This window comes from Ceratotherium simum, chromosome X (assembly GCF_057802395.1).
Source record: "Ceratotherium simum simum isolate JZ-2026a chromosome X, ASM5780239v1, whole genome shotgun sequence".
In the NCBI taxonomy this organism is placed as follows: domain Eukaryota; kingdom Metazoa; phylum Chordata; class Mammalia; order Perissodactyla; family Rhinocerotidae; genus Ceratotherium; species Ceratotherium simum.
The window spans coordinates 5,711,513-5,722,773 of NC_141940.1; the positions used below are offsets into that span (position 1 = coordinate 5,711,513).

At 48.5% G+C, this 11,261-nt stretch overlaps 2 protein-coding genes across 2 annotated transcripts in view; both read left to right on the top strand.

Moving 5' to 3' along the window:
* TMEM185A (transmembrane protein 185A) overlaps positions 1 to 6,105 on the top strand; it is a 32,230-nt gene extending 26,125 nt beyond the window's left edge. Inside the window, exons 5-7 of the mRNA XM_014797403.2 lie at positions 2,325 to 2,501; positions 3,057 to 3,180; positions 4,412 to 6,105. Coding sequence (XP_014652889.1) covers positions 2,325 to 2,501; positions 3,057 to 3,180; positions 4,412 to 4,656 — 546 coding nt within the window. The 3' untranslated portion in view covers positions 4,657 to 6,105. The remainder of the gene's footprint in view (positions 1 to 2,324; positions 2,502 to 3,056; positions 3,181 to 4,411) is intronic.
* An 869-nt stretch (positions 6,106 to 6,974) lies between these two features.
* Positions 6,975 to 10,289, top strand: HSFX2 (heat shock transcription factor family, X-linked 2). The gene is given in 4 exon segments (XM_087427464.1): positions 6,975 to 7,028; positions 9,462 to 9,678; positions 9,681 to 9,850; positions 9,885 to 10,289. Coding segments are annotated over 4 exon segments (834 nt in total). The 3' UTR covers positions 10,278 to 10,289.
* The last annotated feature ends 972 nt before the right edge of the window (positions 10,290 to 11,261 follow it).

Here is an 11,261-nt window from a genome sequence, read left to right on the forward strand (position 1 = left end):
ACTCATTTGGCAATAGGGATGAAAATAAGGGAACATAAGTCGCCTCCATAATGCATAAAGACAAGACTCGTCACTTCTGCCCAAAGTCTTTGATATAATATTCATAATAAAAAACATTTTTCAGGCACCTATCCTACATCCTCAGGGTGCTGTATCTGGAGAACAGTAATTGGGTTCAAAACTTTTTGTTGTGATGTGGAGGAGACAAATCTGGATGAGACCAAAATTTTAGTGTAAGGTACAATCAGAAAAAAAGATTAGGAATTGTGAATGTTTTCTGTAGGTGAACAGAGGGATTTTCCAGCCCCAATTCTGTGCAAGTCCCAGCAGCTGAAGCAATCTGATTGCATGCATCACAATGATCAAGAGAGACCAAGTGAGGCTGTTACAGTCACTAACATTCCACCCACAAGGGGCATGCCGCTAAATGAGAGTCTGATCACAGAAGTGCTTTAGGAACACAGGGAAGAGGCTGTGCGTAGACTTTACAGCAAAACCTATAATCAGGAACTCTAAGCTACTCAGGAGGATTAAAAATCATATACTAACTCAAGTCATAGGTCTAAAAATAAAATGTAAAACCAAAGAACTCTTAGAAGGAAACAGGAGAAAATCTTTAGGCCCTGGGGTTAGGTGAAGAGTTCCTAGAAATGACACCAACAACATGGTCAGTAAAAGAAGCTTAACATTGAAAAGAAATTAATGAAAAAACAGTCCATTGACAAAGAGAAAATATTTGCAGAGCACATGTCCGGCCAAGAACGTGTATTCAAAACATCTATAGAACTCTCAAAACTCAAAAATAAAAAACAAACAACCTAACTTAAAAATTGACAAAAGACTGGAACAGACAATTCACAAAGAGGATATACATATGGTGAATAAACACATGAAAAGGACATCATTACCCTTTATGGAAAGGCAAATAAAAACCAGTATGAGGTACCACAACGCACTCATCAAAATAGTGAAGATAAAAAGCATAATATCAAATGCTGGGGAGGATGCAGAGGGACTGGGACACTTGCACATCGCTAGTGGGAATGCCAAATTGTACAGGCTCTCTGGAAAACGGTTTGACAATTTCTAATGAAGTTAGACATGGAGTTACCATATGATCTAGCGGTGCCAATCCTGGGTATTTCCCCTAGAGAAATGAAAACGTACAGCCACACAAAAACCCGTGTTGGAGTGTTTGTAGCAGCTTTATTTGTGATAGCCAAAAGCAGGAAAACACCCACATCTCCTTCCCCGGGTGACTGGATAAACAGGCTGTGGTGCATCCATCCATTGGATCACCACTCAGCAATAAAGAGAAATGACCTGTGATACACGCAACAACCTGGATGAGTCTCAAAGACATTCTGCTGATTTCAAGAAGGCAGTCTTAGAAAGTGACATGCTGTATGATTCCACCTACATTACATTTTTGGAAAGACAAAAATGTAATAATAGAGGACAGATCAGTGGTTGCCTGGTGTTATGGGTGGGGTGAGGGTGTGACAGAGTGAAGGGGCAGCACGAGGGAGTCTTGTGGAGTGAAGGAGCTGTCCTGTGTCCTGCCTGGTGCTATGCAGATCTCCACATGCCTGCGTGAAAAGTCATATAACTGTACACCAAATGAAAACAGCCAATTTTACTGTTTTATAACACAAGACAAAGGGATAACAGACGTATGCAAGGGGGCAGTGCAGGAGGGAGAAAAGGTCACACAGCGGAGCCTGGTGAGGCCCCCAGGACTTATCCTGTGAGCTCGTGTGGGGGCGCAACAAGGTCTTTCTGGTACAACAGCAACAGACACGGAACCCACCTGGGTCAGGCGGCAGGGACCGGGTAGCGAAACACTCCCAGCATCAGTGTGCAAGTTAGCAGAGGGCCTATGCGCCTTGGGCAGCCAGTTTCCAGGGGGCACATCCCCCAAAGTCTTTGGCCAAAGTGCCTCTGGCAAGATGGGGAAATGGCCTGTGAAGAGGGTATGTCAGGGTGAGGTGGGGCGAGTGTGCACGGGGTGGTAGTACTGCCCTGTTTCCCTCCAGCGCCGGGGGTGTGATGCTGACAGAGCCAGGCACAGGCTGAATGAGATCATACCTGAGTGAAGAGCGGTTGCCAGGCTTGTCACTCTAAGAGTGACCCATGACAGGGCACTTCCCGGGCTGGCGGCAGGTCCCACGGGGAACGCCTGGTGTCCTCTTCCCCATGCTGTCCTCACAGCAGTCCACGTTCGTGCTTGCACTGCCTTACAGAGGTCAGCAAGGGGTTGGCTATGCCTCCCCTCAGATGCTAGGGTGCAAACTAGAGAGATATTTCTTTTCTTCTTCCCTCAGGTCGTGTGTGTCCCCCTATGGATTCTCATGTCCTTTCTGTGCCTGGTGGTCCTCTATTACATTGTGTGGTCCGTCTTGTTCCTGCGCTCCATGGACGTGATTGCAGAACAGCGAAGGACACACATAACAATGGCACTGAGCTGGATGACCATTGTCGTGCCTCTCCTTACTTTTGAGGTAAGCTTTCAACAGCAGAACTCTTCAGGCCCTGCAGCACCCCCTGCATACCTATACAGGCAGCTCACTCTCCCTGGAAATCACCGCACCAACTCCTGGAGAGCACGCTGAGAGACAATGACAGTAAAATTAGAACATCCTTTCTTTTGGCGGGCTGCGGGCTGGCAGTGGGAATTGCACCTTTCTACCCATGATGCATCGCATGTATCAGTTTTTCTACTTCTAGAAAGAGAAAGTTGGATGTTGTATTTTCGTATTTGTGTTCTGTGGAGAATTATAGAATAGGCACTGTTAATTCCTCCAAACACCAGGAGGAGTTTCCCATAACAATCCTGGCACTGGAAACTTGCCAGGTGGACGGATTTTGCTTAGTTGTGAGGAAGGATATCAAAGCTTGTCTCCTCATTTCCCCCGGAACAGAGGGTTTCTGTAGTCTCCTGTGGAGCTGACTTTCCTCCTTATGAGACCTGACGAAGGAGGGGTGGTCTGGTTTCAGACATTGTTTGTTTACAGGTGCTGCATCAACAGAACGTCTGACTGTTTCCTTTCTTTTAGATCCTGCTCGTTCACAAACTGGATGGCCACAACGCATTCTCTTGTATTCCAATATTTGTCCCCCTTTGGCTTTCCTTGATCACTCTGATGGCAACCACATTCGGACAGAAGGGAGGGAACCACTGTATGTACTCAGCATTTCAGAAGCCCTTGACCTGTGTGTATGTGTGTGTGTGTGTGTGCGCGCGCGTGCGTGCGTGCGTGCACGTGGCCCTTCTCTATGAAAGAATGAGCCTGAGGGCCCCAATTAAGGAGTTTGCATGGGAAAGCTAAGGCTAAGGAAGGTTTGGAATCTTCCAAAGGAAGGGCATGCTGTCAACCTTGCTTTCCCTGCCCTGCACCAGTCTCCCTAGCGGTGCACTGTGAGATTTGAGGTGGGACTGACCATGGCAGGTAGACTCTCTGAGCCCCGTCCCCTCTGCTGTACCATGGGGATCCACTTTCCTGGGGGCTCCTGAGGATTAGATGAAAATCCACGTCACCCCTGAACGCTGGGAGTCCTCCTAGGTTCTATGTCCTCCTTGCTCTTCCCAGTGTCATTCCTGACGTCACCAAGTCTTGTCAGTGGCACCCTGCTTGCTCTCTCTTCCTCTCCACCTGCATGCTGTGATACCCAGTTTTGAAGTGATCTTTGACAAGTGTCCCTTCCTCATTAGCCAGTGAGCTTCTTTGCATGTAGCCCCAGAGCATGCTCTTCTGCAACTCCATGGAATGGGGGGGTTGCACCCTGGGAGAGCCAGCAGTGAGCTCACGGTCCCGTGGTACACAGAGAAGAAGAGCGGGTCTTGGAGAACTAGCTTTGAGGTGGCCCCATGAGTTCAGGCCACCTCCTGGCCTAGACCAACATGTGTCTGCCATCCTCCTAGATTCCACAGGATGACGGAAATCCTTTTCTTGGATGACATTCTTTGTCATACATGAGTTTATCCCAAGCAGGGAAGATTAGAGGTTGTTGACATAGTCTAGACACCATAGGTATTTGAGACTCATAGAGCAGTAGCTCTCAAACTGGAGCACCCATGAGAATCCCTAGGAGGGCCTGTGCAAGCAGACTACCCTGCCCCAGCCACAGTTTCTGATTCAGGAGGTCTGAGCTGGAGCCGAGATCACATCCCTAACAAGGCCCAGGGGATACATACAGTCGCTGCCAGTCTGGGAGCCCGTCTTGGACAACCACAGAGCTGCGAGTCTTACTTCTTGCCCTTAGTGGGTATTTAGGCCTTGTTCAGTCTCCATTCCTAAGACATCAGGGTAAAGCATTACGTTGTACAAGTGAAATTTCTCATTCAGGAAAGTAAAGTAACATGAAATTCAATGGAGGCTAGTGGTTGAAAAAGTACATTCTTCTTTTTCAGGGTGGTTTGGTATTCGCAAGGATTTCTGTCAATTTCTGCTTGAAATATTCCCATTTTTGAGAGAATACGGAAACATTTCCTACGACCTCCATCATGAAGATAACGAGGAAACTGAAGAAACCCCAGTTCCAGAACCTCCAAAAATCGCTCCTATGTTTCGAAAGAAGGCCAGGGTAGTTATCACGCAGAGCCCTGGAAAGTATGTCCTCCCACCTCCTAAATTAAATATTGAAATGCCAGATTAGACACCATTTCCTGGGACAGAACGTAAGTGGACTGGTACGCACGCTCTCTTCTACCTTCCTCTGCCTCTTTATTCACCCCACCCAGAACTGGAACTGGAGCTGGGTCTCCGGGTACTTCCATCTCATGCCTTGTTTGCACTCAATGCCTACCAGTGACTCACCACGACGGGACACACAGGTAGCAGGTGACTGGAACGTGCGGTGTGGTGTGGGGTGTCTGTCAGTGGATGTAGATGCAATGGAGGGAATGTGTGTGTGAGAGGGAGAAAGCGATCTCCCTCCAGGCGGGTGCCTGAGGAACTGGCTTGGACCCATCGAGGGCGGCTGATTAGGCCAGAGAAGGAACATCTACATGGCTGGCTTTCAAAGTGCTAAAATTCCCATCAAAAGTGTTATTTGAAAATGTATTTTTAAACCAGGCCAGCCTTGCTGTGCAGCTCAGATTCTCCTGTTGTGGCATAGTCAGTAGGAACTGTAAATACACCTCTCTGGCACCACATGTGTATCCACGCCGTCATACTGTTCGTGTTCCTGCTGTGGAAGAAGTTTCTCTTTGGGCATGCTGACAGCAGTTTTTAATGGCCCCATTGGTGAGCCCTTTCTAATGGAGTGACTCCGTGCCTGTATAGTATTTATATGACTATTTTAGCGTTGTAATATACCGTGTTAAATCCTAGTTCTGTACAGTATATTCTGTTAAAGTATTTTTTTACAAGCTTGTACTGGAGAAATACATGTTCTGTTGCAGAAGTAGAAACCAATGGTGGCACGCCTGTCCTGCCCACTGGGGTGCCACCCCTTAAGGGGACATCACCATTCCCCCTTGAATTTCTCCACATACATAGTAGCTGCTACTGCCAGAACAGCCACAATTAGCAAGAAATGGTTTGTACTTTTCTAACATTCTGGGAATACTGGCTTGCAAGAAATCTATAAAACACGAATTGAAACTGGAACACTGGAGAAAGTTGCTGAGACTAGAAACAGACAGCAGAATTGTATGTATGTTAAGGTCTGAGGCTTTTTGTCTGCCACAAACAAGAATGGTTTTGGCTGGGCCCATGCCTTTATCTAGGAGTACAGTTGCTCCAAGAGCTGCTGGTACAGCCCTGAGTCAAAGGGGAAGAAAAAAGATCCTACAGAATAAGAGCCTTCTGCCTGGGAACAAGTGGGCCATTTTTTAAAGGAGAATAAAAGGAGCATTCACATTCTCACTGAGGAGAGGGTTTAAAGCAGGCAGTAGTTAACTTCTCTAAACCAAGCTCAACTGATATCCACCACATACATGACTCTACCCTGGCATCAGCCCCCAGCAAGCCTGTTCTTTCTGGGAGAGGGGGGGGACATTTGGAATGGTGTAGCCTTTCCTGCTTGGTGTGTAACAAATGTAGCTCAATTCACTATTTTTGCTCCCTTTAGCTGTTCAATAAACTGGTTCCTCATTTTCCATGTGCACTGTGTGGGTCTTGCTTTAGATACAGTCTGGGACCCTGAAATTGTTCTCAGCCAGCAAGAAAGGAAACCTGTAGCTGCCACGAGTGGCCGAGGCACGCAGGGCTGGGGGAAGATCTCTAATGAGTCTTCAGGTAGAGCCAGAACATACAGTATGTAGAGGGAGAGGGGTGTCAAGGAGATTCTACTGTTGGCTAGGGAACACCGTGCCGCATTGTTACAGCTTAGGAGCCTTACGAGAATGTTCTAAGGTTTGAAGACAGTCTAAACCTGAAATTGGCTTTTTAGTGGTCCCGAGGCATTCCCCGGTCACATCAGTGGCTGAGTATTGCTTACATTTAAATAAAATACTCTGTGATTTGTGTCTAGCTTGCCCTAGCTGTTTCTACATTTTCATGGGCACTTAACTCTGGTGGTATTTCAGCCCATGGTTTGCAGCAATTGACAAGGAAATCCGCCACTTGCTGGTGATAGAATGATTTCCTGCAGGCAGCCAGAGGCTACAGATGGATCGTTTCATAAGCTCATTAGATTTCAGACTTGCTATTGGGCAAAAGACCTTTTTCAGTAACCACAGTAGCTGTGACTTAAGTGTCAGGTCCCTTGCTACCTGCTGCACGTCCCATTGGAGCCTCAGGACCCCGTGAAGCAGGTGCTATTACCCCCATGAGGAAACAGAGGGTCAAAGAGGTTGAATAAGAGGCCCAAAGTCACGCAGCTGGGAAATGGCAGGGCCGAGATGCCAATGTGGGCTGTCCACACGCAGAGCCCCTGCTCTCACCCACTGGGCCAGAGTGCCTGGGCCCTGGGCTGATAATACCTCAAGTTTGGAGGCATTTCTGGTTCACGGAAATCCCTGGAAGATCATGGAGCTCGGTGCCCAAGATCGAGTGGGGGCGTCAGTGGAGGTGGCCCTGCATGTGGGGAGAATGTGCTAGAGGGGCTGCTCTGCATGGCCGTCTCTTAGTGATTCTCCCAGCACTACACCCCAAAGAAGGATTGCAGAGCTCAAACCCCGGGAACAAACCAGGCTGAGTGTCCCTGCAGACGTTGGTCAAGGAAAGTAAGCCATGTGTGAGGCCAGTGGCTAATGCCCTGTCACGCCATGCCCGGGAAGACATGGTATATAACGGTGTCTGCCTGTGGGGTGGGGGGGCACAAGTGCAGGCTGAGGAGAGGCAGGAAGAAGGCTGCCTTCTCTTCCTCGTCAATCTGCTAGGTGGTGGTGGGACACTTAGCTAACCCGTTCACCCAAGCAGCAATCTGCCATGTGCCTTCTGGTGACCAACAGCATGGGTGTGTTAGGAGGGTCTCTGTGGAGCACCTGGCTGTGACAGTAATAAAAGGATGGTATGGCTGCGCCCTTGACCATGGACACCCGTCCTGGACTTTGCTCAGTACTTAAAAGCACAAATCTGTCTTGTTCAGGGCCCTCAAGGCCAATGGACTCCGAGAACGAGCTCTGACCTTCTCTAGTCGGTATGTCAGTGTGGGTCTGGGGCCCCAGGAGCTCGAGGACGAAAAGACAGTTCATGGTTTGCACTGAATGTTTGGCCTGTTACTTTAAAACCATATCTGAGTGTCAACTTTCCCAGTGAGATGACTGTGTGTGGACCAGAATGTTGGCATGCTGACAGGTCATTGTATGGCCTGGCCCTATATTATGTCCCTTGCTGGCTGTGTTGTGATGTCACCCCCAAGTAACATGAGCCCCTTTGTGATGTCCTGAGCTGTATTGTTGTCAAGGGGTGCTGCTGGCCATGCTGCACTCATGTGTACTTGAAGGAAGGACACGCCACCAGTGAGTACATCTAGAGATGAGGAAAGTCATCTGACAGCCAGGGGCCTGGATCGGGATGTTGCATTTTCCTCCAGAAACAAGGGCTCCCACAATTGGCTCAGAGAGCTATGCTCCTCCGGTAGACCCTTCACTCACCCTGACCCAGCTGGTGTCAGCTGGGCTCCTTGACTTCAGGCAGCTGCTTGAAGAAACTGCTTTCCAAGCTTTGACTGAAGAGCCTTTGTTCCAAAGGCCACACACATCTGTAATGCCCTGTCAGTGGGTGAAGGCAATCTCCTCTCTCTGACCTTTCCTAAGAGGCTGTGGAATGTCGTCAACAGCAATCAGTTTGCATCAGTTTGGTGGGACGATGGTGGGCCTTGCATAGGTATCAATGAGAAACTGTTTCAAAAGGAGATTTTGGAGAGAGATGGCTGGAACAAATTGTTTGAAACAGACTGTATGAAGAGTTTCATCCGTCAGCTTCACCTCCATGGGTTCAGCAAAATGCATCATGATATTCACTCATCCACCTGCCTTACCAATTTTTTTCACCCACGGGAGACCTGTCTATGTCCTGAGCCAGGTAACGGTGGACAAACCTCCCAATGGGCTGAGCTGGTGGGCTCTGGGGTGGCGGAGTCGGGTTGGGTGGAAATCCCAGAACTGCCTCTTGGGAACTGGGTGCCCATTTCCACTCCTGGTGGTGGTGATGGCGACTATGAGTTAATACGGGGAAAGGGCTCCGACTGGTGCCCAGTGTGTCTGGAGTGCTTTATTAAAAGATACACGACTTAATGTACAACACAATGACTACAGCTCACACTGCTGTAGGGCATATGTAAAAGCTAGTAAGAGAGTAGATCCTAAGAGTTCTCATCACAAGGAAAAAACTTTCCATTTTCCTTTTTTTGTATCTGTATGAGATGATAGATGTTAACTAAACTTACTGTGGTAATCATTTCACAATACATGTAAGTCAAGTCATTATGCTGTATACCTGAAACTTACGCAGTGCTCTGTCTCAATTATATCTCAATAAAACTGGAGAAAAAAGATGATACTGTTGAAACACTGTATCTTCATGTCCTCCTGTGCGAGGACCGATGTCACTGGGGGGTTTGTGTGCACCTATGACTGCCATAGCTCTAAACCATAACTTAGGTGCGTGTCCAGGTCCATTGCTGTGAAATAGCCATGTTGCTTGGCTTGTCCTGGGGAAGCGGTAGCTCCAAAGCACTTTTTGAATCCTGTTGAAGGTTGACTAAATGGGTGTACTTCCCATTGTCAGCGGGCCCCCGACGGCCAAGAGCTAGTGGCTCCCAGCAAAGGGGCGATTCTGTTGCCAGCTGACACTTCCTTATAGGGACGCTGAATCTTCTTCTCTCCCCGTCTGCAAACTCCAAGTCCCCTTTCTTTGGACTTGTACACTTTCTAATTGGCCATGTTTAGTCATTTTCCAGGGGTGAAATGCAAGGCATAAGTTAGTGAATCTTGAGGATGTAAAAGTTAGTGTGCAGCTTCCTGTTGGGACTGTGACCTCCCCCAAAGAGGCCCAGGACTGCCGGACTAGATCGCACAGGGGCCTGGATTGTCCTTGCTAGTTGCAATCAACTCTTTTGTGACTTGGAGTTTCTTTTTCTCTTTAAATTTTGAACCTCATTTATGGTTTGACTGCAGTCCCTTGTTTAAGAGAGACTGCCCTCACTTTCTCATGAGGATGAAGAGGAGAGTGGGCATTAAAGCTGCACTGAGGCAGGTGGAGAGCAAACCCGAAGCCCTGGGATTTCCACAGCACCCACAGCCACCAAGCCACGAGACGACCTCCCAGTCTCTAATGAGGACAACCAGGAGACACCGAGCGACTGAGAACTTGACAACCCTACCTCCCTGATTAGGAGTAACTCTGCCCTCCCAGCCACTCTTGAGATGGCAGCCAAGCCCACTGTGACGGATCCCGATGCCACAGTAGACCAGCCGGCCCACAGCCAGCCCAAGGGCACCCAGGCTCCTGTCACTCTTGTGGCAGACGTCGCCACGCCGGCTGAGTGCCCCTTGGTCTGTTTCACCTTGCCCTCCATCAGATGAATTCTTGTGGGCCGGTGGCGGCCTTGCTGCCGTGCCTCCCAGGTTCCTCAACATGCCAACCATGCAGCTCCCTGTGGCCAGACTGCCTTCTTTGTGCCACCCCTGGATGCCCATCGTGGCTGCTGCGCCTGCCGCCCCCATGACTGAGATTCCTCATCCCCCAAGTCCATTCCACTGCTGTCCCGATTGCCATTGTTTCCCGGAATACCTGCCACCTACTGACGGGCCCCCAGAGTACCCAGACGTGCAGACTACAACAGATAAAGGCGGTCATTTTGTCACAAAACATGCAGGTCAATAAAAAGTATCAAGAAATGAGCGACGTTCTGCTGAACAAAAGTGTTCATTGCCTCTGTCATGTTTCTTTCTTGGCAGTTGAGGACCGCTCACATATCCTCTGCTTGCATGCGAAAGAATTGAACATACCACCACTCCTGCCATAAGGCAGGCACCTAGCAGATACTTACATGAGCCCCTCAGACATTTTGCATCCACTTTAAAGTGCTTGACAAGTACAAGAGCTGAGCATCGGTGGCCTAATGATAACAATGACACTGTTTCCCTGGCCATCCAGACACAACTCCCTGTCGTGTTGGTGCCTTTGTCTAAGTGGATCTTCATTTCGCAAAGGAGAAAAGATCAAGTCTCACCTTGCAAGAGGGCTAACAAGTGCCCTTACTGTTCTCCGGCATGCAGATGTGAAACAGACAGTCACGGCCAGACTCCTACAGGTTTTCACTGTACAGGGTGCTCCTTGGTGTCTGCACCACACAATTTATGTTTGGCTTTTACTGCACGTGCTTGATCTGGTGACTTTTCCTTTTTTTCTTCCCTTTCATTCTTTTTTGTTTTCCCTTCTTTCTTTTCTGAGCTAAACAATTCAAGGGCGTCACGTTTCAACTTAGGAGGAAACCTCTGGTTGCTGGGGTGTCTGGCTCATAATACATGCTCTTGTCAATGAGCCTCTTTAAAGAGTGTTTGTCTTTGTGAACATAGGAAATAAATTTCCACGTTCTTGCTGTATAAATAATTGTGTGTAGACACCAGAAGAGCTCCGAAATCGGATGGAGGAGAGGGAGCAAACGCCAATCCACCAGAACCAAAAGACACCACTCCCCCTTATTTTTGATTTGACAGCAGGTAGAGAGCCCTGTGAGAAGGGGGACAAGTGATAAGATAATGCACACGTGGCAGTGGAGTGCTGGAGCATTGGTAATCCCGGGTCTACCTCTGGTCTGCGGTGATTCTCCTTGCCCCACCCTGCTCACTGAGAAATTGACACTCA